We start from the raw sequence: 27702 nt of genomic DNA on the forward strand, positions 1-27702 counted from the left end.
ATCAGTCGTCCAATGCCTGCATTGACTCTATACAATCAGTCGTCCAATGCCTGCATTGACTCTTGATCATCCGTCGTCTGATGCCTGCATTGGCTTAGTAGACCATCAGTCGTTTAATGCCTGCATTGGCTTATAGATCGTATAATGCCGCCATTCTGTCCACATGAGGTCGTTCAAATCAGACATTGACAAATTAAAAGTAACATTGTGATATGTGTTATTTTCTTCTGAACCAATCAAAATTTTCTCATGCTGCACAACCTCACCGCAGCTCCGTTTTTGCTGTCTGATAAATGAACTCAACACTTGTGCATGATGAAATATGTCATTTATTAAAAATGACGAAAGTAAAGAAAAATATAAACAACATTGTAGGGGATCAGACCCAAAACTGTTCACACAAAATGTTAAATAACTTATCAATATGCTGATCCCCTTAAAATACAGAAAAACAATATTTTGTTCAAAATTATATACAATATATACAAAACCAGCAAAAAGATGGCACCTCAAAAATAAAATATGCCATATGCAAAATAACAATATTTTGTACATGTATGCAACTTTCGAATATTGGAGTGGAGAAACGGGGATGGTGGTGGGTGTATCAAAACATTACTCGTGCTAACACTCTCATAGATGAAGACAGAATGACCCTACTCTCACTGGTCAGATACTGACCGCATCAAACCACGTGATCGTATCGCTTAATTTGATTGGCTATTAAATTAAATTTGGAGAGAATTACACTATGGAATTTTTAGCAATTACATAACAGGTCACTGGGAGGTTTTTAGACTAGGAATTTGGGCTAAAAATAGACATGGACAGTGACCACTGCAGGGAGATTACATAATATGGCCAACGATCTCTACAAGGCCTGGGAAAGAAATGCAACTTATCTATTCAAACGTAAACATGAAAAATACAATAAATCAGCAAATAAAATTATAGCATTCAATACATAAATACAATTATTAACATAATTGTTGTTTGTTTTGAAGGAGTATATTTTGTAACTGGTGTCAAACTGAAAATGACAATATCAAATGAAAATATTGGATACGAGAAGGGTTATATACATTATTTTATTTCGATCATTATCATTCAAAATGTCATAAGAAAAACAACGATTCTTTAAACTCACTCATCTTAATCAATTTCAAAAACTTAACTTTATTACAAACGATACTTATTTGACGATTAATAGTATTAGTATTTGCCCTTATTATATTTCAAGTTTGTATCATAATGTTTGTAAACATTTCGCAAGAAACATTTCAAAACGACCATAATTGTTTGAGTAAATAAAAAATTAATAATGGAGACAAATAAAAAGTAGTTAGAACTCCATTATAGGCAGATGAACAAGTAGCACAACAGCGACGTCTAATATCTCCATAGTAACACAAATCGGGGGAATTTTGAACAGTGTAATTACCACCTTTACATTTAATGGTTCTGATTCCATAACGAAATGTGAAAGGGTCGTCACCAAACAGACATTCTTCTAAAAGATAAAAAAAAAAAAAAAATAAAAAAATAAATAATAAATACACGTCTATGTTATTTTACTAAATATGTTCATCAACAGTACATACGATGATTTTAATACCATATATTTTTTAACGAGAAACAATTATATCTTATTTAGCAGTCGCAACATGTAAATGATGACCGCTAAATAAATTTCTGGGGGTGCCACCAAAGCTTATTTCGACACATTATTGCCAACTTTCAAGCAGGGAAAGAATAAGAAGAATAAAAGGTTATAAAAAGACACTTATGTTACATATAGAATCAAAGTACTTATAGTACTGAAAAGCGCTAACCTAGCTTGGTTCTTAAGGACTTTGTACAAGTTTTAGTTAGAAAGAATCGATTTGATTTTTCTATATTTCAGCTTCTGTTCAGGCACTAAATGTCCTCATCACTGCGTGGCAGCCACTGCAATGATGTACTTCAGCCCCGCACCTTAGATTCACAATAGCCCGAGCTTTATATTCACAAAAGCCCATGCAACTATGTGCGTAAACCCCTAAAACTAGTTCCCTAACCAGTTTAAATGATGTATATTTCTGCTCATAGTTAGCGTTTTAAAAACGATTCCAGAGTTCAACAAACAGCATACAACAAATAAACACAAGAGACACATGTAAAACATCATTCACCTGAACAAACGTTCATGTATCTCTTTCGAAACATTAAGATTTGAAGCTCTTATGAAACATTATAAAAATCGTTAAAATTATACAACCAATAGGTACCGTTTTTTGTTGGAGCCGACTCGGAAAAGGTACATACTCCTGACAAACACCACTACAACGAAGGAGATTTATTTAAAAGATAGAGTTATAACTTATATACCATTCATAGATTTAGTACCTTTCATCATACCTCTTAAGTCTGCAAATGATTCACTTTACAGTTGTTTTATTAGTGATAATATATTATTTTTTCATTATATCCTTAAAAAGAAGAACAACCAACGTGCATTTCAATTTACAATTTCCAACCGTATTTATCATGGAAACCTTTGTCATATCAAGTTTGCAAACCACATGTACAAATGCTGTGGATCTATATTTACCTTTTTATTTCCACATGAAAGACCATCTCCGCCTAGGTAACCCACACATTTCATTGATTTTGTATTGTAGCAATACAATATTAAGCATAAATCAGTTAAGTTGTTTTTGTTGTATAAATGCTAGAAAACAAGAGAAAAAACATGATTATGAAAATTAAACCTTATAATAAAGAGTGTTAATTAACATTTTCAAAAAAAGTAAAAGAAAATAAGCATTAACACTACTTTTGTACGGACTATATCTGAATTACATCCAGCTTTTATAATCATCTACATAGGACCTTAATGTAATCTTTTTCCTATATCAACCAGTCATCTACCGGTGAAACCAGGATGGGTAATAGTCGTTATCGCTGTCTTTTCATCTGCCAATCATTCTGTCCAAGCCTGGTTTATCAGAGTTTTTTCACTATGGTTTGAAGATTTGATTTAAAACTTGTTGTGTTGCTTTATATTGAAACAGTACAGTTTATGTTTGACTAAAACAAAGCTATTGCCTTAATTGTTTTGTTTACAAATAATAAAATATAAAGAAATCACTACATTTTAAAATCCATTTCAGACATCGAACAAACTGAACCACAAAACATTTCACGTTACAAATGATGGAAGAATATGCATTGGGTCATCCCTATAAAAAGTCAACCCAGCTACTACTACCTTAGAAACAGAAAGAAAAAAAGGTGACACTACCCTACCTAAAGAACACCTTGAAAGTAAGACAGATCTCTTCGACAGAAATCAGCAACCAAGGGAACCAAGGAAACTATTCATAACCAGTTAAAATCCACATTGAAATAGAACAGCAATCAGAGCAACAACAACGTGTCAGTGACAATGAGCAAACCGAACAAATCTTAGCAGAACAATCAAGCAGAACAAATAACTACTAGCCAACTAAGCCGCAAAACCAATTAAACATCAAAATGTCCACAAGTTTAAAGCTATTGAAATTCGATGGAACTAAAAATGTGTTTAAATGGTTGTCAAACGTTAAAAATTGGCAAAACTTTCACAATGAAAGCATTGATCAGCACTACTAGCCAATGGCTGTAATTTCGAATAACAAGCAGCTACAACATTTCACACTTTCACAAGTGAACGAAAACCAATATGCAGCTATTCAAAACAGTGCTTGAAAGACAGATTTGCCCCAAATGAGGCAACATTTTTTCTTATGGGAATCAAATAGGACATTACAGAAAATACAAATGCCTACCTGCGAAGAGCAGAGAAATGACCCATGGACACAATTTGCTTTGAATTACAGTGCAATACAAAGTCAACGAACTTTAACGCAACATTAAAAGCCGTATCATAGCAATGTTTATTATCTGCAAAGAACTCGAAACTAGAAACACCGCAACAAACACAGCAACCATGGCAGCAATAAAATCCAGTAACCATGGCAGCATTAAACCCAGTAACCATAACATCGTAGTCCTCAACAACAGTGGCAGCAGATTCCGCAACAACCTACCCAGCAACCATGACAATAACCTCCTCAACAACAGTGGTAACAAGCCTCGCCAACAGCACATGGGAATAAGAGAAGAGGATCATGCCAAGGGTGTGATAAGTCATGTGTTCCAAGATATTCTTTCCCTTCTTATAACCACTTTTATTCAAAATGAAACACATGGAGCCATTTCGAAGATGTATGCCGAGGTACACGTTAAAAATCAAACTTTGCGTAGACACAACAACCTAACATCACTTACCATAACATTAGGGACATGCGCTTATCCTTAGCAAGTACTAAAACTGCTTGCCCTTTCCTGACCGTTAAAAAAGACCAAATTTACCCTTACAACACAAATCATAGCATGCAAAGCATATCAACAGTTCGTCAACTCCAAAGTAAATCAAACTAGCTCTACAGAATTAATTTGACCATGCCTATCATTAACAAATATTTTTAAAGGGGCCAAGAATATCCATGTGTAACCGTATAAAGGTGTCCTCAACTACATGTAGCATGGTGAATGGGGGGGTGCTTTTGGAGGATTGGGGTTTTTTTTTGGCACATTAACAAGCATCACAAGATTGCACATAATGTGCCACATTTTGGATGTATTTTAGTTGAACTGTATCTCTGTATTTTACAAGTACAAAACTATAACATAATAAGCCACTTTTAAGAAAAAGAAATCACGTTATCTTTTTTAATTGTAAATAAATTCGGTTTGCTATCTGATAAAGAAAAAAGAAATTGAAATGTCAAATTTGCTGTGTGATGAATTTCACACACCAAGCCATAACCCCTGCATTATATGACTTTCAAAAGTTGAGAGTCTAGAGCCAGCTTTTTATACCAGGTCTTAGAAAGTGCTAAAGGGTGTGAACTGAACACCTTTGGAAATCTGATTCTTTGTAATGAAAGCGAATTTGAAATTTCAAAAATATTTAAAAAATTGTACTCTGCAAAAACTTGACCCTTCCCCAACGATGTGTCGGCAATGTTCATCTACGTCATATACAGTTCCTGGCAATGTGTTGATTTCAGGAACCAGTGCTGTTGGGTCAAAGTCGTCTAGTAGATCAGCCATACAGTTTAGGCCTTGACTGCAGCAGTAGAATATCAACATTAACGAAGGTCAGGTATTAACCAAATTTGACAGTTAAAGTTGAAATGTATCACAGATAGTTTAAACATAAGAGAAAAGCAAAACAATGCAATATCTTATATTTTATTTATAATTGTTCTAAATATTTCAATTTGCTGTATTTAAAACAAAAACAAGAGGCCAATAGGCCTCCACGGTCACCTGAGTACCATTGCCCATACACAAACTTGTCGAGAAGTCTCATATACATGTATGTATTTAAGTTTGATTCTGGAGTAGAATCAAGTATCGAAGTACTGACAGGAGACGAGTTTATTGATAATCATTATTATTTATTTTAAAATGAACGATACGTTATTTCGCATGGCAAGTAGTTTCTTGTCTGTATTTGATTAATTGTGCATATTTTCCCTTAATATTCCGGGCTATTGACGTGTTGTTTTTAAAATATCTAAAAATATAATTAATGCCATCGAACTATACGATGCATTATGTATCAGTAGTCAACATATTTCTGGTAAATTCTATCCGAGCAATATCGAACTCTGGCGTAGGAATACAAAAGGTTACAACCAATATCTAAATTGCTCGTACCAATTAAAACTGACTATTTTCAAGGTATTTATTACGTACATGTCAATAAGTTTTCTTGAAAAACAATGCTTCTGAAAACAATGCATCAAATTTATCGATTATTTTCAAGTACTAAGGCTTGTTAGCGGTGATGATTTGTGCTTAGGTCCAAACACTTTTTTTACTTCCGGTTTGCCAGAGTATTGTTAACGCACGACGCATACAGAGTAGACACCCGACGACAGACGAAAACAGATTGCAATAGGTCACCTCAGTTTACTCTTACAGCTTCCAATGTACTTACTCATCCAAACTAGCGATTAGATCTCCAAAATACTGAATGGAACATGTTGAGAAATTCCAAGGTTTGGGTTGTTTTTCTACCTCGCGATGAAACCTTGACATTATGTATTGACCATGGCTACATTGGTTGCCGTTGCCATCATGAGATGCATTCAAGCTAATTTAAAAACAGAAATAATAATACTCAATTGAAGTGTTTTTAAGAAATTTTTACACATCATCTTTAAAAATATGAAAAAAGTTTATATCATCTTAACTTTCAGGTAATCATATTTTAGCATTAATAAAAATAATTTTAAGATCTATTTATTATTAACATTTACCTATGTCCAAGCTCATGCACGGCTATTTCCAGAATAATGAAACTGAAACGGTCTTCTACAATGGAAACACTTTTAGGAGTACACATGGTTCCTACAAACGCTTTTCCAACAATCCCGGAGGAGGATCCTTTGGCAAAGTCATAACTGCATGTTACAAAAACATGAACTCATTTAACATTGACAGAAGAGAACATATGCCTCTCATGATCCTCTTCATACTATAAAGTATGAATGTTTGTTAAATTATGTTAATTGTGCACACCACTGATATTTTGATCATCAAAACAATTTGTGTTTGCGGTATCCATTCAAAGTTTTATCTTAACACTTTCTCTTTCTATCATTAACTTTAGAAGGGAGACTGTATTTTACAAACATCTTTTTTATCTTTTACAATCAATTCATAGGTTTTCATGATTGAAAAAGAAATGAATTACAAAGACATTCAATTTGACGTTATGGATTCTCGATATGACTTTTATATTTTACAGTACCGTGAAAACATCATCGCGTGATCGAATCCAGGAAGTCCTGTCTGCTGCTGTAGCCATGTAGCCGTGTGGTTTAGGACAGTGGAAGCATCCACTTGGTTTGGGGTTACAGAGGTCACCTTGTGGTGTTCGGTAAAAGGAGACTTTGCCTCAGTCTGTGACATGTGTAGAATTATTTAAACTTCAGTACAAATAAAAACGGATGAACATCTAAGGTGCGAGTTATCAATTTAAGATATGTCTTTTTATTCAATTTATAGATTTAAAAAAAATTAGTCCTAGGAGAAATAAGAAATTCCAACGCTCAAAATTGTATATGGTAACTAAAATCGATGTTTTTCATAAATGTAACAGTATCTGGTTCTATTTTTTATTGATTAGGACATCATTACAAGTATAATTTACAATGCACAAAATAAACAAATACAGATGCTTCATCAAGAAAGGTATATCTATGCATTCAAAGAAAAAATAATTACTTACATCTGCAATAAAAATACCAGAAAATACCACTGAGATAGTAAACCCACTTGACTTCGGGGGGATGTTTTTAAAACGGACATCCATCTTAAAAGAACAAAAATCTATTTAACACAACATGCTTTATGCATTTACTTGTGGGCATCAAAATACCGACTAAAGAAACTTTCACAATTTACCCCATTGATCACAAAGGCATAATACTGTCTGATGACGCTGCGAGTGGTCCGAGGCCTGTCTGACTCTTTTTTCACGGTTACTTTGTGATACCAACTACCAAATACATTTAAAACTATTAACAAAAATAACAACTGATTTATTGTTCAAATAAAGTATCCTTTTCTTTATATCAGTAAGAAATACAGAGTTGTAAAAACCCACTCTGGGTTTACTTTTTGAAAATTTGGGTCCACTCGGGGTTTATTTTGGGTTTACTTGGAAATTGCTATTGAGGTCAAATTTATGCATTGAAGTGTAAAGCAGACCTGTCACCTATCCTACCATCCCACTGCCTGTAATTCCTGCCTCTTGTATATTCCTAATACACAGTTAGCGTCTGCTTTCAGGGGTATACTTCTAACCCGGTTTACTCTATGTGTCCACTCGGGGTTTACTTTGGGTTTACTCTGGGCCCACTCTAGTAAACCCAAAGTAAACCCCGAGTAAACCCAGAAAGTAAACCCAGGGTTAAGTTTGGGTTTACTTTCTGTTAGGTTGGGTCTGTTCGGTACTATATAAACCCAAAGTAAACCCCGAGTGGACACATAGAGTAAACCCGGTTAGAAGTACATGTATACCCCTGAAAGCAGATACTTATTGTGTATTAGGAATATACAAGAGGCAGGAATTACAGGCAGTGGGATGGTAAGATAGGTGACAGGTCTGCTTTACACTTCAATGCATAAATTTGACCTCAATAGCGATTTCCAAGTAAACCCAAAGTATATATATATATATATATATATATATATATATATATATATATATATATATATATATATATATATATACTCATTTTGGAGCCGTTGTTGTTCCAGAGATCATAATCTTTAAATTTTAAACCAATGCATTCTATGGAGAAATTGAATCAATGTTGTTCTAATTTTAAAAAAAATACTTCAATGCAATACAAATCTCTTCAACTCGTATGTTGACCCATTATAAGTCTGTGGTTATGTTTATGACCTGCATACTTACTAACTGTAGATGGAGTAGTCTGTAATAAACAGAGTCTCTATTTTAAGGTCTGCTACGTTTCGCTTAAAACGCCCATTCTCTTTTCTAGTGATTGGTTCGTAGTCATCAACTATGTCTCTATCTTAAGGTAAAATATGTCAAAAGTTAAATTCAATATTTTCATTTTATATCACATTCAGGATTTAATTTCATGAAGGAAACCTACTGAGTACCTATATTATCAATGTTCTGGATTTCGGAGAAATTGGATCGCCATACTCTGAAGGTGGAATTTACCAGTAAATCTGTGCACTCTCTTTGATTTGGTTCCAAAAAATATTCATCGTTTTCCATAATAAAGGTGCCAAACTATAAGATTTCACATTGGTCATGCAAATTTCAAATACATTCGAAGTACGTAACAAGCGCACGAAATTAACCAGAACAGACCGTCTTATTGGAAAATAATTCCTACCAAGCAATAGGATGACTGGGATGTTTGTACAAATACTGCTGCTCCATTGGATACGTCTTGGTAGAAAAAGGCTTTCTAAAATTTATTTTAAAAATTTTAAGGATTTTTATCAATAACATAAATTGTTAAGCACTTTTATTCATAAGTTCATATATTTTTTTCTTGATATTGTTTTCAACTTATTGTGGAACAAATTTTAACATTTTTATAGGATATTTTGGCATCTCTCTCAAAAATTATTTTGATATTGAAATTTTCATTTCAATTTTTACCTCTGGTATCTTTATATATTCTAAATTTTCAGGGAGAAAAAATAGGGCATTTTTGCTTGAAAATAAAAAAAATTACAACACAAAGCTCAAAATTTGTTGTCAGCTTAGACATAAAATGAATACTGTATCGAATAAAACGTACCAAGGTGAGAGGGACAGATTTTTTCAATAAAGATAAATAATTCTAAGTTTTAAATTTTGATGCTTCTGTTTAAATCTAAGGATATCTATAAAATGATTTTTATACAAGGGAACAATTCGAATAAATGTATACAAAAATTATAATGAAATAATAAAAAAAAATCAAAGTTTATTTAAAAAGGAATCTCATATAGACCCATTATATGAAATGTTAGTGTTCTGGGCCATCTTATCCACCTATTTTTCCTGTAAGCCTGCGAATACCGGAGCGTGTAACTTTTTAGTTGGCACGACCTCTAAAATAAAAATGGTGCAGAATTCCTTTTTAAAACGAAAAATAATTTAGCATCCGATGTATATATATATATATATATATATATATATATATATATATATATATATATATATATATATATATATATATAAATCTGATTGTAAGAAAAGCATTTAAGGTGGAAGGCTACATCGTCAAAACATGTCTGACTTCCGTTCGAAACGCCATTGTGTTCCGGATTGATAACATTATGTCGTGGTACAAAATAGCTATACACCGTTTAATTGAACTCTTCTAACTAAGGAGGTGAGATAGGAATGAAATCACCAAAACGCTTAGAAAATACGTCAATTTTCTTCCTGTTTAAAGCTTTTAACTAACATTGATTATCAGCTGTTTTGTACGGAAAACGTGGAATCAAAATAATATACCGTTTCCCTGCTCTGCTGCTATTGGCAACACATTTTTGTCATGTCATCTGCAACAGACGATCATACATATGTGGCGGATTATCGATATAGGTAAGCAGATGTCAAATTTTCATTTAAACTATATATGTATGATGAATATAAAACGAAAATACTGTAGTACGATCTCTTGAATTGATCCTAACTTCCCAAATTAAAAAAAACATTTGCAGTAAAGGACTTTCACTGAAACTTTGACATTAAACTAATGTATTTTGATTAAAATAGATACAACTAGGTAGCAATAGCAGTGGAAGCCCGGATTTGCAAGCCAAATGAGGGAAAGACATACTTCTGAAAAGGAGCATGTTTTTCATTTCCACACATGCATGTGTATCACTATGGACATCTAATGTATGTATTGATATGCGTATGGTTGTTGTTTATAATTGCTATTGTATATAAAAAAGTAAAAGGCAATTTATAAAATAATTAACTACTAATATTTTGTTCTGAAGAGTTAAATATATATTTAAATGCATTCATCAATAATATGATTTTTCAGCTTCAAACATTATCATAAGCACTACTTATCTTATATCTACATATTTAGCATAAACTTGTTCCTTTTTTAATTTTTCTTCGTGATTTTTATTAATTAAAAAATTGATCCCAAGATATTTGAGACCATGTAAAATAAAGAAAGACAACTCTTAAACAGGATTTTTCATACCAAGATTTTTGCAATAATTAAGTATTTCCTTTAATTTTTCAATTTCATTCAATTTCTTTTCTTCATCCCATTCACCAACGAATATTGTTTATATTTTCAGGTTTTGTGGGATTTTGTCCAGCAGTTTGCCTTAAAAGAATTTTTTTATATTTTAGTTTCATATTTATGTGGATTCCAATAAAAATCATACAAACTTCATTCATGATTTTTTTGTTTTTCATTTCTAAACTTAATAACATTTCACTTTCATAAGAATTTTAAAACAGGAATGTTTAAAAATTTGATTAATAAGGGGTTATCTGGAACCAGACTGATATTTTAAAAATTCTCTAGAAAATAGTGTATTGTATTTTGAGGTATATTATTGTTGAATACTGTGCCTAGTATTGGTAACAAATGCATGCAACAAAAATCTCCTACACTTATTTGGTGTAGAGATCCACCTTAAATACATTTTTTTCTCTTCTGATTGAAACGTAATAAATACATGTATGATATATATAATGTTGAATGTTTAAGGTCAAATCCATACCCGAAGGTTATTAGATGCACGGCACAAACATATGTATACTAGTATAAAATCAAACATTACAGAGCCGAATAAGGCAACACCTTTATTACCTTTATCATATTATATGAAGGTTGTCGTAGGTTGAATCATATTATACGATACAGTATATCATAAAATAGTTATCATATGACTGAATATCATACAAATTGGATGATGATATTCATGTATTATATTCCTACACTCCCATCCATCATGCAAGTTTGAGTAATGTAGGACAAATTTTCCTAGCATCCTTGATAATGGAGATCAGCCTCTGTATTTAAAGCTAGCCTTGTGTTTCACCCAAATAAAAGGTACATGACAATAAAAGTTGCATTAACCTCCTCTAGCATCCGAAACCCATGGTTCAGTTTCAGTATCAACTATGTGGAGTGCATCAGTCACAAGATGCTTCATTTAGCAAAATTTGGTAACGATAAAACTACATTGTGGCAATAAGATAATTAAGATATAGCCGTCAAAGGCTACCTGTTCCAAAAACTAAAATAACTCCAATAACTTAAATTCCTCCAGCATTCGAAACGTTTTGCTCAAATTCAGCATTCAATTTATCAGCATGTCAAGTTCATTAGTATCATAAGTCGCACCATTCATGAAAGTTTGGTGAAAATAAGACCTGTTACTGTAGTAACTTAGATGTGGCTATCAAATTGCATCTGCTTCAAAACCTTTAACTTGCTCCAAAAACCTTAACCTCCTCCAGTATCAGAAATCCATGCCCCACATTCAGCATGCAAGTCTTTAACGTCCATTAGTAGGTCCAGATGCACAACCCATGCAAGTTTGGTGAATGTATGACAGTCAATAACTTATATATAGTATTTGCTCAAAAAAAATTAACTAGCTTCAAACGCCGACGCCGATACCTGGGATATAACATAATCTCCCTCTGCAAAGACTATATCAAAACAGTGCCAACATTACACACCATGGAATCATATAAATCCATTGGGCAATGATTTTGTATTCATATCATTTCGAAGTTTCATGTCGATGTTAAAAGGTAAAATCGCAAATTTGTAGTGGGCATAATAAAAAAAAGAATGTGTTTTATATTTTATTAGGGATTTTCAATACTAGTACCCATGTGAGGGTATCACCGAAATTTACAAAAGTTTGGCACGGCGACTGCTAATGATTCTATAGTCATCATAAAAAAGGAGATTTTCTGATTAGTGATTGTCATATAATCTATTGAAATTCATTCAGTAGGCGGCCCCAACGTCATTATGTAATCCATGCTTGTATTAGAAAGCAAGGTTAAGCAGAATAAACAGTACGTGATCATCCTTTATATCCTCTTTAATGATGCCATCTTCGTTTGCTGTGTACACGGGCACTTCTGGTGTGAGATCATCGTTTCTGCTCAGGCGCAAATTCACGGGATGTTGTTTAACTGAAAACGAGGCTTCCAAATTCTGAGCAGGAATAATGGCATCATCAGCAGACCTTCGAAATCTACTTCCGTCATCCCAAACCATAATTTTGACCTCATCTATAAATTTAAAAAAAGATACGTTCGTACTAGATACATGAATGGTATTAAAATTGGCCCTATAAACCACCAGGAACCAACGTATTTACTAGTTAAGTTAAATTGACTTTTTCTTAAACTTAACTTTCTGATATTTAGTTTAACATGATATCAAATAATTTGGGGTTTTTTTCTTTTGTAGATCAAACTGCCTGTGAACATCAGAAGGAAAGGAACGGATAAAGGAAAAAGCTGGTTCATATGTCATTAGCTGGTATTTTAGTTTGTATATTATAATTTCTTTGTAAAGTTTGGCATATCAAATGAGCAATGTATTACAATGATGGTTTAATTCTGTATGAGTATCATAAATATTAAAAAGATTATTTTAAAAAAAAAATCTTTTCTTTCCTTTGGCAAACATTCTATTGAGAAAAAGATGTTAAAAAATAAGTTTTGTATCCAAAACATAATTATAGTGCATTGCGATCTCGTTTGTTTACTGTCATTTTATTTTAAAATATTTACTTTAATCATATCTATGTGTATATATGTATATATATGTTGGTGTAAATTATTTAATGGTAGGTTAGGTTGTTTTAAGTACATAATAAAATGCAATTTGGCTGATATTTGATTTTTAGCAACACTTCATTAAGAACATAATTTGGAAATATTCAACTGTGTTCGAGTAATTCTAGACCGTCCGAAAGCAAGGATTTTGGGAGTTGACTATGAAGCGAGGAAATATGAGGAGACTACGATATCGAGGGCTGAAGGCGTTGGAAAAATTGCAACTATACGTGGTAATTTTTCTGAAAACTACACGCAGCCATACACATGTATTTTAACTTTTTATTTCTGGAGAGGGGATTATTGTGTAACATTTTTATCAGTTGTATCTCTGCAGATTATATATTTAACTAACAATAAAAATGTAGTTTCAACATGTCTTCAAGAGCGAAGTGTAAAGAATGAATTTCAAAAGAGGTGTAAGGTTAACCACTCCATTATTGTTTGAACAGGAAGTGTTCTGTCTGAAAATGGAATCTAGTTAAATGGAGTTTTTAAAACTTACAATATGTAAGTTAAAATTTTTTTAAAATGATATCTTCAAAGAATTTGTCACAAAAATTTCAATAATTTAGGAAATGAACCTCGATAATAAAAATGCAAAACATTATTTCAACACTTTTTGTTCTCATAAGGTTGGTATTAGAAAAAATTACAATGTATGAAAAGTTATCATGGCGGCAATGAAATGTACATTACATTCATTGCAATGCTCAATTACAATACGCTTTATATTCACGGTACAGATTTTATTGACATGCATGAAATTTAAAAGTAGTTAAAAGATATATTTGTATTCACAGGAACTGGTGTTTGCGATAAAAAAATCTTCAATTGTTTCATTTTTAAAACTCAGTGCTTATAACATTATAGAGTTGGGTAGTGCTCCATATTTTTTCATTGAATGATTAAAAAGAACCAATAAAATAGAGGAAATGTAGACTACTATACATTAGAAATATCATATTTTAACACAATATCTAAGCATTTCAAGAAAACATACAAGTCCGTTTACTCATGGAAAAATTGACTTCTTCAAGTGCATATACTGCTCGAAGTCATAAACTGCAATATTGAATGTACACTGTATATATTTTTATGGATTAAATCAAGGAAAAAACTGTAATAAAAATTGAAGAATAAAAACATTTTGCAATTTGATAAAAGAAGAAAAAAAGCAGTGTTCACCTTTTTTAGTTATTGATATTGCCAATCTGAACCTTCAATCGTTCAACGTGTTATAAAGCATAAAACTTTAAAATTGCATTTAATGATTAAACTAAATTGAATATCATATTTGATCATTTTGACATCATCCTAGTATTTGACAAATAAATGTTCTTTGTAATTGTTCGAAAATTAATGTTCAGTAAGTAAATGTAAACTGCATTAACTTGGAAGGATATTTTAAATAATTCATTTAAAATATTTATCTTACTAATTTACAGCAAAACATTCAGTCCCAAGAAATCTTACCGTAAGGATTTCCTTCAAATTCAAATGGAATGGGGAGCTGAATCGCATATACACAGCAGTAAGCAACCTGCAGCCAGATTAATAAACGAAGGTTGTACACCGTCATATCCTAGCATTTAATTTTTAGTCCTTGAAAATCAGCAACTTTGGGTAATATATTTTGTTTTACGTATGTAAATGAGACGTATTTTGACAAGGAAGCTGTTATGTGATATTTGGAATTCCATTTGAATAGAACAGTTTTTCCATGAAAAGGTATTGGTGCAATTTGATTGGTTATTTTTAATAGGTTTTTGGATAGATACAATTTTGCCGATATCCCGCGTATATACATTCTTGTACGTAGAGGATCAAAATGAAAAATTGTATCTACTTTCAATTGTGGTCACTCTTTAGGTATTGTGATGCGTTTCAGAAATGAAATACTTTTCATAATTGCTTGTTTTTACATCGGTAGACTCAAAATTGGCTATGAAAAGGCAAAATTACCTACATGTAGGTATTTGTTTCCTTTGACCTTTGATTTATGTAGTTCTTTGATTTGCTATTAAAAAATAATGTTAAAAACTTCCATTGACCTTTGAGTAACAATGAGTGTATAAAGTTCGGAAAAAAATATTTTAAACTAATGTCATAAATTTCCTTTGACCTTTGAATTATGAAGTTCAAAAATAAATAAATCAAAATAGAGATTGCAAAATTATTAGCTATATGTATTTATTTTTCTAAAAGGCAATAAGTATTTTATAACGGTTCAATTTTTTAATAAATTTATCATGTGCAACATTTAATGAAAATAATGTCACTGTCAAAAATGACAAGACCGCTGGCAAATATACATATTGCTAGTCTGGCAAAAATGATAATATTACATTTCATACGAGTGTAATTGGAAATAAATAGCGTGAATTAGCAATTTCTGAATAGTATCCATGATCCAATATGTAAAGTTATAACCATAAAAAGGAATTGGTTTTACTAGACCACCTGAGTGTACGAGGGTTGTTCGGAAATTATTGAGACAAATCGATTATTTTCTTTTCTAAGAGACGAATTTTGGTGAAAATTGGCATAGACACTGAAGAAACACCAACAAATAATAAAACAAAGTAATATTAAAAGAATATTTAATATTTTGTTTACGACAGTAGATAAACAAGTCGGTGGTCGGGGTACCCGGCGCAGCCATGAACTCGGGGATTAAACAACTTAAACATCTACTTTATAAGTGTCCGTAGAATTACAGTTAATGATAAAAGAAATCAAATTAAATATGTTCATTTTGCTATTCTTTGCGACTAACTGTTGATTAAGTTTCACTGATGTTTGAGTTGAAATACGGATATAGTACAAATATATTTACCAAACAATAGACATCTGGGGCCCGTTTCTCAAAAAGGCCTACGTCCAGGCGTAAGCTTAGTCCGGACTAAATCAAGGACTAAACCTCAAAACCAGACTAAGTTGCGTTTCACAAAAAGGCGGAAACTTAGTCGGGACTAAATTCGGGGTTAAGTCTACGCCTGCTAATGGGTAGGCGTAAGTCCTTAGTCTGTGCACAAAAATGGCGAGTGTTTTGTTTCTAAGGCAAAATGTACGTAGAATTTTATTTTTTGGTTTGTTTTATGTGTTATTAAAGAAAACATTCACATTTATTAAAATATTTGTACATGTACATATAACTTTAGAAAATACCTTTTGTTTCTATTTCTAAACAAATTAAGATTAAATCAATTTGATAAATAATGGGCTCACCTCATTAAACGTATGTAATATACATTACTAATCGTAATGAAATTTACCTAAAGTGCAGACACGTAGCACCGGGGGGGGGGGGGGGGGGGGGGGCAGGGGGGGGCCTGGCTTTTTCCCCACTTTTTCTCGCAGCAAAATTTTTTTTAAAATTTACATATAAAAAAATGAATTATGATGGAGTTGCCCCCCCCCCCCCCCACTTTTTTGGAAGGAAGTAAAAAATTGATATGAAAATAAGGAAATGAGGAGTAAAATTGAAGTTACATGTACCTAAATTAAACATGTATTCCCCAACAAGATAGATGTATATAAGTACGAATATATTATTGATTTTTGTAATCAATATTCAGTAAGCATGTACTAGAATTTAATGTTTCTAAACAAATGTGAACCAGTGAAACGAGACTGATTTCAAAATTATGAATAGGAGCAACTCAGAACGTGTACATTTGTAATTTGTCCTTGTGTGTGGTTGTTTGTTCTTTACCTAAACATGTATTACTGAAAACTTTACAACACGTATGCATTCTCATTTTCATTTTTTTACTCCTAGTATCTTTACAAAACCGTATGAAAGCTACATGTATTTTGGAATGTTTATGAACTCGCATATATTTAGATATAATCAATTTTTGTTTGTTAAAATATTACTTATAAATATGTTTTAGAAGCGTGCAGAGTGTGCATCAATTTTAGATCTGTTGACAAGCGTTTGTCAAGGTTATCGAATATTATAAAATTTTACATGCACACCTTGAATTTTTGGAAATGAAATTCATTAATCTTATTAATTCTAGGATGAAGTGATCAATTGCGTTCATATTTAACATCGATTGTAATTCTATTAAAATAGGTATGGGGCACATGTACTATCAATGATCTTCGTGCATATTCATATGCATTGTTTATTTGTACTCATATAATTGAATGGATCTTTAATTACTTGAATTCATGATAGTTTTGTTTCATAATATTTAAAATGTACGTATATCAAGGGATTTTTTTTTTAATTTCGAAGACTTGCAATACAAAAGTTTTGTTATAGCAGTTTTACAACAGTGTGCATTATTTACAAATTTAACTAGCTTGCATTTGTCATACTTATTATATAACCAATTGTATACACCCCCACCCCAATAACCCAAAGCAAATAGGGAAAAAAGTAAAACTCACATGCACTTGTTAAAACCGCAAAGATGCAAAATGTCTTATCCGGAAGGGGGTAGGGGATTTTTCGATGCCTTTTCCATTAAACTTGTAAAAACCTTTTATTTATAAAACTTTCCTTAAATAGGAAGGGTGTTCTTAGATAACTGCTTTTATATCTTTATTTTAATCAAGATACTGTATACAGGGTTTTTTTGGTCCCGTGTAATTTCCGTCCTTCTACACTTGCAAACAGTTTCACTCTGTCTTGACTTCGCCAAGTCACAGCTGTTACTTAAGTTACTTAATATTAGATATTGAAAATCAACATAAATTCGTCCGCTGACAACGAGGGTGAAATGATTGAAAATTAAACAGGGCAAATTATTCCCTGTTTATGGTGTATATTACTTTCAATCCCCCCCCCCCGAAAAAAACCAAAACAAAACAATCGATCGATTAAACCAAAATACAGGAAAGGGAGATGGGGAGACCCCGGCCTCAAATTTTGATAATTCCTGTCTTGTTAATTGTTGACTATTAATATCTTTCGAAACTATTATCATTTGAATCGCAGAAAATCAAGAATCGTTTCCATGTCATTGACTACATTCTTTCAATATTGGAACAGAGGATGGACAAGGTTCATGTAATATTATTTATACAAAAGATATTTTCCGATTTCAGTTGGTTGCTGTTGGTTACTCATTGTCATATTATTTTCTATAAATAATATAGTGAATTGATAAAAAAGAATCAAGCCTTATCCCAGCATCTTAAAATGTCTAAAGATCTACAGTGTCTATGAAGCATACTTCTTATTCTGCAGACGTATTGGGGCATATCCACTGTACATTGTCCCTGTATTCTATAAATATTTGAAGTTTACACTAACATTAAAGTTAATTTCTATGTATTGTTTCGTTCAATTAATATGCAAGATTGTGCCTCAATATCATCTACAATGCATTTAATTGTCACATATTTGGTTTCTGAAACCTCTTATATATGACGCTTTCATATCAACTGTTTTTTCTCGAACATTTCATTATGTTAAGAAGTGTATAGGCATTTGTTCTACTTTTATTAATATTAAATGTCATGAACAGCTTGAACTATGCACATTCAGTTGTATAACATGCGTACTTTCGGGTACTACATGTACTATGAATTGGAAAATTGACCCACCACATATAATCATAGCCTCAAAGCAAAACAAAATACGATATGCGCATGCTTAGTACTCAGCGGAGATGTCTAAGTTCTTAAACATTTAAACCCTAACTTACGCATCTTTCAGAAACGCAACTTAGACCCGACTAAATATTGGCGTTACTTTGTTAGTCGGACTAACTTAGGCCCAAATTTACGCCTTTTTGAGAAACGGCCGTTTCTCAAAAAGGCGTAAATTTGGGCCTAAGTTAGTCCGACTCTTTTTGAGAAACGGGCCCCTGGGGCCCGTTTCTCAAAAAGGCGTAAATTTGGGCCTAAGTTAGTCCGACTCTTTTTGAGAAACGGGCCCCTGGGGCCCGTTTCTCAAAAAGGCGTAAATTTGGGCCTAAGTTAGTCCGACTAACAAAGTTACGCCAATATTTAGTCGGGTCTAAGTTGCGTTTCTGAAAGAGGCGTAATTTAGGATTTAAATGTCGAAAAACTTCCACTGAGTACTAAGCATGCGCATATCGTATTTTGTTTTGCTTTGAGGCTATGATTATATGTGGTGGATCAATTTTCCAATTCATAGTACATGTAGTACCCGACAGTACGCATGTTATACTTTACCACTGAATGTGCATAGTTCAAGCTGTTCATGACATTTTATGTTAATAAAAGTAGAACAAATGATTTAATTTACACTTCTTAACATAATGACATTTTAGAGAAAAACAGTTGATATGAAAGCGGCATATATAAGATGTTTCAGAAACCAAATATGTGACAATTAAATGCATTGTAGATGATATTGAGGCACAATCTTACATATTAATTCAACAAAACAATACATAGAAATTAACTTCAATGTTCGTGTAAACTTCAAATATTTATAAAATACAGGGACAAGGTACAGTGGATATGGCCCAATACGTCTGCAGAATGAGAAGTATGCTTCATAGACACTGTAGATCTTTAGACATTTTCAGATGCTGGGATAAGGCTTGATTCTTTTTTATCAATTCACTATATTATTTATAGAAAATAATATGGCCATGAGTATAACAGCAACCAACTGAAATCGAAAATATCTACTGTATAAATAATATTACATGAACCTTGTCCATCATCTGTTCCAATATTGAAAGAATGTAGACAATGACATGGAAACGATTCTTGATTTTCTGCGATTCAAATGATAATAGTTTTGAAAGATATTAATAGTCAACAATTAACAATACAGGAATTATCAACATTTGAGGCCGGGGTCTCCCCAACTCCCTTTCCTGTTTTTTGGTTTAATCGATCGATTGTTTTGTTTTGGTTTTTTTCGGTGGGGGGGGGGGGGGGGGGGGGGGGGGGGTTGAAAGTAATATACACCATAAACAGGGAATAATTCGCCCTGTTTAATTTTCAATCATTTCACCCTCGTTGTCAGCGGACGAATTTATGTTGATTTTCAATATCTAATATTAAGTAACTTAACAGCTGTGACTGGGCGAAGTCACGTCAGAGTGAAACTGTTTGCAAGTGTAGAAGGACGGAAATTACACGGGACCAAAAAAACCCCGTATTCAGTATCTTGATTAAAATAAAAATTTAAAAGCAGTTATCTAAGAACACCCTTCCTATTTAAAGAAAGTTTTATAAATAAAAGGTTTTTACAAGTTTAATGGAAAAGGCATCTAAAAAATTCCCCTATCCCCTTTCGGATAAGACATTTTGCATCTTTGCGGTTTTAACAAGTGCATGTGAGTTTTACTTTATTCCCTATCTGCTTTGGGTTATTGGGGTGGGGGTGTATACAATTGTTTATATAATAAGTATGACAAATGCAAGCTAGTTAAATTTGTAAATAATGCACACTGTTGTAAAACTGCTAAAACAACGCTTTTGTATTGCAAGTCGACAACTTCGAAATAAAAAAATCCCTTGATATACGTACATCTTAAATATGATGAAACAAAACTATCATGAATTCAAGTAATTAAAGATCAATTTAATTAAATGAGTACAAATAAACAATGCATATGAATATGCACGAAAATCATTGATAGTACATGTGCCCCATACCTATTTTAAAAGAATTACGATCGATGTTAAATATGAACGCAATTGATCACTTCATTCTAGAATTAATAAGATTAATGAATTTCATTTCCAAAAATTCAAGGTGTGCATGTGAAATTTTATAATATTCCATAACCTTGACAAACGCTTGTCAACAGATCTAAAATTGATGCACACTCTGCACGCTTCTAAAACATATTTTTAAGTAATATTTTAACAAACAAAAATTGATTATATCTAAATGCGAGTTCATAAACATGCCATAATACATGTAGCTTTCATACGGTCTTGTAAAGATACTAGGAGTAAAAAAATAAAAATGAGAATGCATACGTGTTGTAAAGTTTTCAGTAATACATGTATAGGGAAAGAACAAACAAACACACACAAGGACAAATTACAAATGTTAACGTTTTGAGTTGCTCCTATTCATAATTTTGAAATCAGTTTCGTTTCACATGTTCAAATTTGATTAGAAACATTAAATTCTAGTTCATGCTTACTGAGTATTGATTAAAAAAATCAATAATCTATTCGTACTTATATACATCTATCTTGTTGAGGAATACATGTTTAATGTAGAAATAAAGCATCTTTTTAAATATTGTGTGTATATCATTTATCGGGGTATACCCATCTTTGATTCTTCACACTTTAGGTAAATTTCATTACGAGTAGTAATGTATATTACATACGTTTATTAAGGTGAGCCCATTTTTTATCAAATTGATTTAATCTTAATTTATTTAGAAATAGAAACAGTTATCGAACAATAGGTATTTTTTAAAGTTATATGTACATGTACAAATATTTAAATAAATGTGAATGTTTTCTTTAATAACACATAAAACAAAGCAAAAAATAAAATTCTATGTATATTTTGCCATAGAAACAAAACACTCGCCATTTTTGTGCACAGACTAAGGACTTACACCTACCCATTAACAGGCATAGATTTAAACCCAAATTTAGACCCGACTAAGTTTCCGCCTTTTTGTGAAACGCAACTTGGTCTGGTTATGAGGTTTAGTCCCTGATTTAGTTCGGACCAAGCTTACGCTTGGACGTAAGCCTTTTTGAGAAACGGGCCCCTGACAACGACTTTACATTGAATTTTGACGTCAAGGCGGCGCATTGAAAACCGTCAAACTGGTGGAAATCTCAGAAGAAGACCTTTGAAAGCCACGAAATTGCCTAAAAAACTATACGATGACAAGACAAGGTATATAACTTAAGTTCATCATATTTTTTTTCACTAATTGTTTAACTAGAATTAGGCCAAAGGGATTAATTAACAAGTTTTGACACACTAACTGTTGTCAACAGTTCTAAAATATTTAAAAAAAAATGACTGCAGGAGACATTCACAGTAATTAGACTTTCGGGTAAAAATAACTCGATTTTTTCTCTAAAAAAACAAGAATGAGAGAAAATGTAAATGATGACATCTTGAAATTAAAACAAAAGATGAGAAATAAAGAATAATTCTTATTTCAGTTCGTTTGTAAGGTGTTTAAAACACGGGAGCAATAAGAAGCGTTAAAATGACGTTGCAAAAAGTTTGCGGTTGCGCCGGGTTACAGGACGAAGGCACGTTGGTCAGCTTACTAGGAATGATCTATTCATGCAATGAACAAGAAACTTTTCACATTGATAAACTCTATCCTGATTTACGTTTTGGTAAAATTTCAAGAGTTTATCTTTTTTACTAAAAGAATTAGAGAAAATGTCTCAATAATTTCCGAACAACCCTCGTATGCAGTTCCATGTAGTACGTTTATTACAAGAATGTCATTCAATTTACAAATGTTCTTAACAACATCGATCCTGGAGTCCATAATTTGACGTTCATTTTCTGTCAAGGTCTTGAGAACACATGTCGACTGCATACATAGGACTTTTATTTCAGAAAACCAAGAACATATACAGTTAAGCTGATTAAAATGAGCACAATTCATATTTAAATTACAATAGTTCACTGTTAAAAAGCGAAAGGAATTTGCTTAGCTGGAAAACATTCAGGATCCTATCACTTCAAGAACGACGTCCAAATCAAAGCAGACTATGAGTACAAGTTGACGATAAAAAACATATTAAATGGCACAGATAAAATAAGTCAATTCTGGTTAAAATCATTACCCTATACAAAACCTCAACTCAAGAAATTGGTATTTTGCAGCACATATTTTATGTTATTGGCTAATTTTGTGCTGTGCCTTTTATTAGTTACAGTCTCAAATGAAAAGCACTTCAAATGGGCAAAAAGACAATCGTAAATCCGTAAGAAATTGGTGTCTTGATTGTTCTTTTAGCAGGATGAATCCAGTTTTAATTTACTGATCAAGTCTTTTTCGACATTCTTTTAAATATCTGGCAATCTGTGTGGTATGAAAAGTTATTTTAAAATTTAGCTCTTGTATAATGGGCAGGTTTTTACCATTGCAACCTAGAACAGTCTGAAGGACTTGGGCGAAACTCAACCGAACGGGAAGCAATATACAGTGGAGCCTCAGTTATCCGGACGCTTTCGTTCCCAAGTCCAATCGTCCGGATAGGTGAAGCGTCCGGATATCTGAAATATGTCTATTGTTGTCATGAATGATAATGTATTTGTATACAATGGCTCCCAGTGTTGATACGAGGTTTTTTTGCCTTTCATACCATATAGCAACACGTACATACTAGAGTTGTCTGTTGTTATGAACGTTTTTAGATATAAAGAACTCTGCTTTATTTTGTTATTTTGTCATGAAATATTAACCAGACAATAATGATAACCGAATCTAAATTATTTGTGCCCAAGTATGATATGTGTGTGATACACTGTTGTAAGCAATTTTCCGATTTTTGAAAGTGATTTGGGAAGTCAGTGTGTTTATACAAGCTACTCATGAGGGTCTAGCACGTAAAAAAGGAGTGAAACTTAATTGACAGGGGTAATCTTTTATACTGAGTAGGGTATCATCAAATTTTACCGTCCGGTTAAATGAAGCAAGATTAGTAGTAAATCAGTGTTTTGTGGTAAAAACAGACCGTCCGGATCTGGAACGCGGAATTCCGGATAAATGAGACAAAATAACGTATAAAAAAATCTGTTCCCAAATAAAATCGTCCGTAAACTGAAGCGTCCGGTTATCTGGCGTCCGGATATCTAAGGCCCCACTGTACAGCAAAAGACCGTACATCTTACTGGTAAGACAAACGCATGATTTTCATGGCCATGGTGTTTTAGGGTGTGCCATGTCCGGAGTGTTTGAATTAGAGTCATCTGAGGCACCTAGCCAATTTTACACAACATCTAAAAGAAAAATTTATCATAATTTTTTTTTTATTAAATCTTTGCAATTTACACACGTGATCCTCTAATGAAATTCAATTATTGAAGTAGTGGGTTCAAGACTCGCAACACTACAAAAGATGGATATATTTATAGAATCATTGAAAAACACTCGTTATAACGGTATTTCATTTTAGCCATGTTAACTTTGCATGTAGTATACAACCTATTTATTTCTTTAAAGGACATTGATAACTGTCTGTTTAAGATCCAGGTCTTAGTTAAGCGTGAAGTTCATATTGTAAAAGCATGAATGTTATGCAGTCCATTTAATAATACATTTACTAGTGTTAAATCTAAGAGAGAGGGGGTGAATTGATTAAAATGCATTTACTGTAATCATGGTGTGTGCATCGTGTAAGACGATTTCCTTGTATTTACAAAAATCAACTCAGTAAAATCAGAATGTCATCACATAATTTATCCATAGAAAGTGGACGTCATAGAAATATTTTGCGAAATAACAGAATATTTGAATTTTGTAGATCCGAAATTGAGGATGAATATCACTTTACTTAATATGTCCACGACACCAGGAATTATGAGTCAAACACATAAAAAAAACTATTGGAATAAACCATCAATGTAAAAAAAATTATACAGCTATCATGTGTAAAAATGTTGATTGACATACTATTTTTAAAGCAATTGTTGTAATTAAATCAATGTGTTGAATTGTACATTTTCCAATGCTATTATTACTGTACTTCATATTCATTGCTATTACCAGTTTGTTAGTAAATCCATGCAATGTGCTGCACATATTCGGTTAAAAAAATCATATGCATTAGGATGTATGTCTTAAGCAATAAAGAAAGTTGAAAGTTGAAAGATTTATTAAAACGATAGATAACAAAATCTCTATCTTAAAGTCACGAACGATGTTTTCAATTGATATCACCCGCGTTTTTTTCTGTTTGGTAGCGGGCTACATATTTTATCAATCGAATCTCTACCATTCAAATACAATTAACAATTTAAATGGAGTAAATACATGTTGTACAGAATAGAGTTCAAAAGAGGTGTATTGTACCCAATCCCATTTTTTTGTTTGAACAGGAAGTGTCTATCTGAATATGGAATTTCTAGCTCGACGGAGGTTTTTGAAACTTAAACACTGCTTTGAAAATGATATATCCGATGAAATCCCCATTTTTAATTCCCCTACCGGTTTTCACCGGAGGGGACTATAGCTTTCCTCTGCGTCCGTCAGTCCGTCCGTCTGTCTGTCCCACTTCAGTTTTCCACACTTTTTTTCTTTATGCGTTTGAGGAAGAATATGAAATTTGCTGAACAGCTCCAAAATGTCAAACTACAGATCAAGTTTACACGTTTGCAGCGTCTGGTTGACATATTTTCGAGATAATTCATTTTTTATTTTCAAATTTTTTATTGTTCGGTTCCGATATTCTGCATACCAGTGCTTCCACAAACCGGTAGGGGACGTGTATTGCTTATGCAATACTCTCAGAAAGCTTGTTATATTTGTAATTCATATAAAATTGTAATTTATATATACATTGTAAACTGGTAAATGCAAACAAAAATCTTTATAAATTGGGGCTTTTTAAAACAACTTTAATGACATCATTTTAATAAAGTGGAACAAAGCTACATATTTTTGTCATGGTGTAATTAAAGTTTAAAATGTATAGTTTAAAAAAAAACCCAGCAATTTCAAGTATTATTTTAAGTGAAGGATAAAGCGTGCAAACTCTTTTTAAATCAAAATTTTGATTGAAAAAATATATTTGCAACGTCCTTAGTTGTGTATAATTGGTCATCAACCTCAGCTTAAAAACAGTTGTAAATCGATTTTGATTATAAATATTGTAATTTGACCACTCAGTATCTTATAATGCATTATAATTGAATTTGAAGTCGTATTTTACAATCAGTGCTTCATTTGTTTCAAGTTTAACTGCATTTATAAAATATAGTTATTCCATTATAATTATCTTTGAACATTATAACGATCAGAGAAACCTCAGCATGCGTTTATGGTTTAATCAGCCTCAGAAAAACTTACCGTAAGGATTTCCCTCAAATTCAAATGGGAGGGGAAGATGGATCCCATATATACAGTAGCAGGCCACCTGCAGATAGATTATTATACGAATGCTACACACCGCCATCTTCTACCATTTATTTTACAGTCTTTGTAATCGGCAAGGCACATGATGTGGGATGATACTATTTTGTCATACATAAATTTAACTCAATTTTTATACAGGAAGCAGTTACGTGGAAGTATTTTGGTATATATGTGTGCTGTAGGCTATTTAAAGGGTTTTTTCATATGTACAGTGCGTAACTGAATTTGTAAAATTATATCTAAACCATTTGCTAATCGCTATTCATTTTTTCTATTCTTTACATTATTTCAGTTTGTACGTTTATATGTAGAGCGTTTTTATAAACAAGGTTTTTAAAATTATTACTGACCAAAAATAAAGATCAAATGAAGCAATCTCGGAATATTACCAAGCTGAACAAAAGGACTATTCAAGACCCACTCTTTGACAAAAGATAAAGTTCAAATAATGGGTTCCTAGATGGTGATCAGCCCAGTGAATACTACTATATTTACATGCACAAAAAGTTTGCATATTAAAATTTTTTCGGGGGGGGGGGGGGGGCTTTGTTAAGATTATCTTGCAAAACCAATTCCGTTTACAGTTATTTAGATTTACCTACGATAAAGTCAGATTACGAGGTTAATGTATAAGATCCTGGATGCTACTTAGCTAAGCGAATTTGTTTGGATTATTCATTAATACAGCAGGGACATATATACTAGTATACAAGTTGTTGTCCTTTAAAAAAGGACTACAATACGTGGACCATTTGCATGTGTTTCCAACGAAAACGCGAAAGTCTTAAAATTATCAGAGATTCCACCGACTCTAGCCCTCTGCTTTTAACAACTAAATTTGTACGTTGTATTACGCATACATGTATGTATAGCCCTGACTTTCAGAATTTAAAGGGTTCATACTTCTAAAATAATTATGATCTATCTATGAATGAAGTTTGCATGTATAGTATCAGGCATTCTGTGAATTCTACTATTTGCACACACATTACGATTCGCACTACTTTGTTAACTATGCAATGACAGCTTTGTGTAAATTAAAAATTTCATTTCATTGATAAGGATTTAAGTACGTTCTATTGAGGTTGAACTATTCCTTATAGTGTAGACTTGTTAATGTTAAAATGTTCTTTGTTATCTGATAAGAAAAACCTAGTGTAAACCTTTGATTATTGGAATGCAATATTTATGTTGATATATATTTTGATGCATTTTTCTTGAGATTTAAACTTTTATACAGTGACATAA

At 32.4% G+C, this 27702-nt stretch overlaps 1 protein-coding gene and 1 long non-coding RNA gene across 3 annotated transcripts; one reads left to right on the forward strand and one right to left on the reverse strand.

Moving 5' to 3' along the window:
• Window positions 1–258: 258 nt before the first annotated feature.
• LOC105346522 (A disintegrin and metalloproteinase with thrombospondin motifs 10) lies at window positions 259–26633 on the reverse strand. Of its 2 annotated transcripts, XM_034446844.2 has the most exons (15): window positions 26389–26606; window positions 14900–14966; window positions 12657–12871; window positions 8979–9053; window positions 8737–8872; window positions 8525–8645; window positions 7507–7600; window positions 7331–7414; window positions 6851–7002; window positions 6357–6500; window positions 6035–6190; window positions 5011–5155; window positions 2591–2710; window positions 2268–2319; window positions 259–1510 (listed from the first exon to the last, which is right to left on the reverse strand). In XM_034446844.2, the coding sequence occupies exons 1-15, from the start codon at window positions 26434–26436 to the stop codon at window positions 1281–1283; spliced, it is 1839 nt and encodes a 612-aa protein (XP_034302735.2). In that variant the 5' UTR covers window positions 26437–26606; the 3' UTR covers window positions 259–1280. The 2 variants fall into 2 exon arrangements, with proteins under 2 accessions (XP_034302735.2, XP_034302736.2); XM_034446845.2 differs by lacking the exon at window positions 14900–14966 and having other exon boundaries at window positions 26389–26633.
• Window positions 10035–11259, forward strand: LOC136272833 (uncharacterized). Its single transcript, XR_010710859.1, has 3 exons — window positions 10035–10186; window positions 10361–10486; window positions 10906–11259. It is a non-coding gene; the product is annotated as an uncharacterized lncRNA (long non-coding RNA).
• Window positions 26634–27702: the final 1069 nt, after the last annotated feature.

Source organism: Magallana gigas, chromosome 2 (assembly GCF_963853765.1).
Source record: "Magallana gigas chromosome 2, xbMagGiga1.1, whole genome shotgun sequence".
In the NCBI taxonomy this organism is placed as follows: Eukaryota; Metazoa; Mollusca; class Bivalvia; order Ostreida; family Ostreidae; genus Magallana; species Magallana gigas.

Excerpts from the sequence above, each read along its gene's own strand:
- LOC105346522 (XM_034446844.2), bottom strand. The coding sequence starts at position 26,436 with ATGGGATCCATCTTCCCCTCCCATTTGAATTTGAGGGAAATCCTTACG. Across the intron at positions 6,191-6,356 it reads GTGCATGAGCTTGGACATAG|CTTGAATGCATCTCATGATG; the intron begins GTAAATGTTAAT and ends TTTTTAAATTAG. Across the intron at positions 2,711-5,010 it reads AAGGGTCAAGTTTTTGCAGA|CATTTATACAACAAAAACAA; the intron begins GTACAATTTTTT and ends CTTGTTTTCTAG.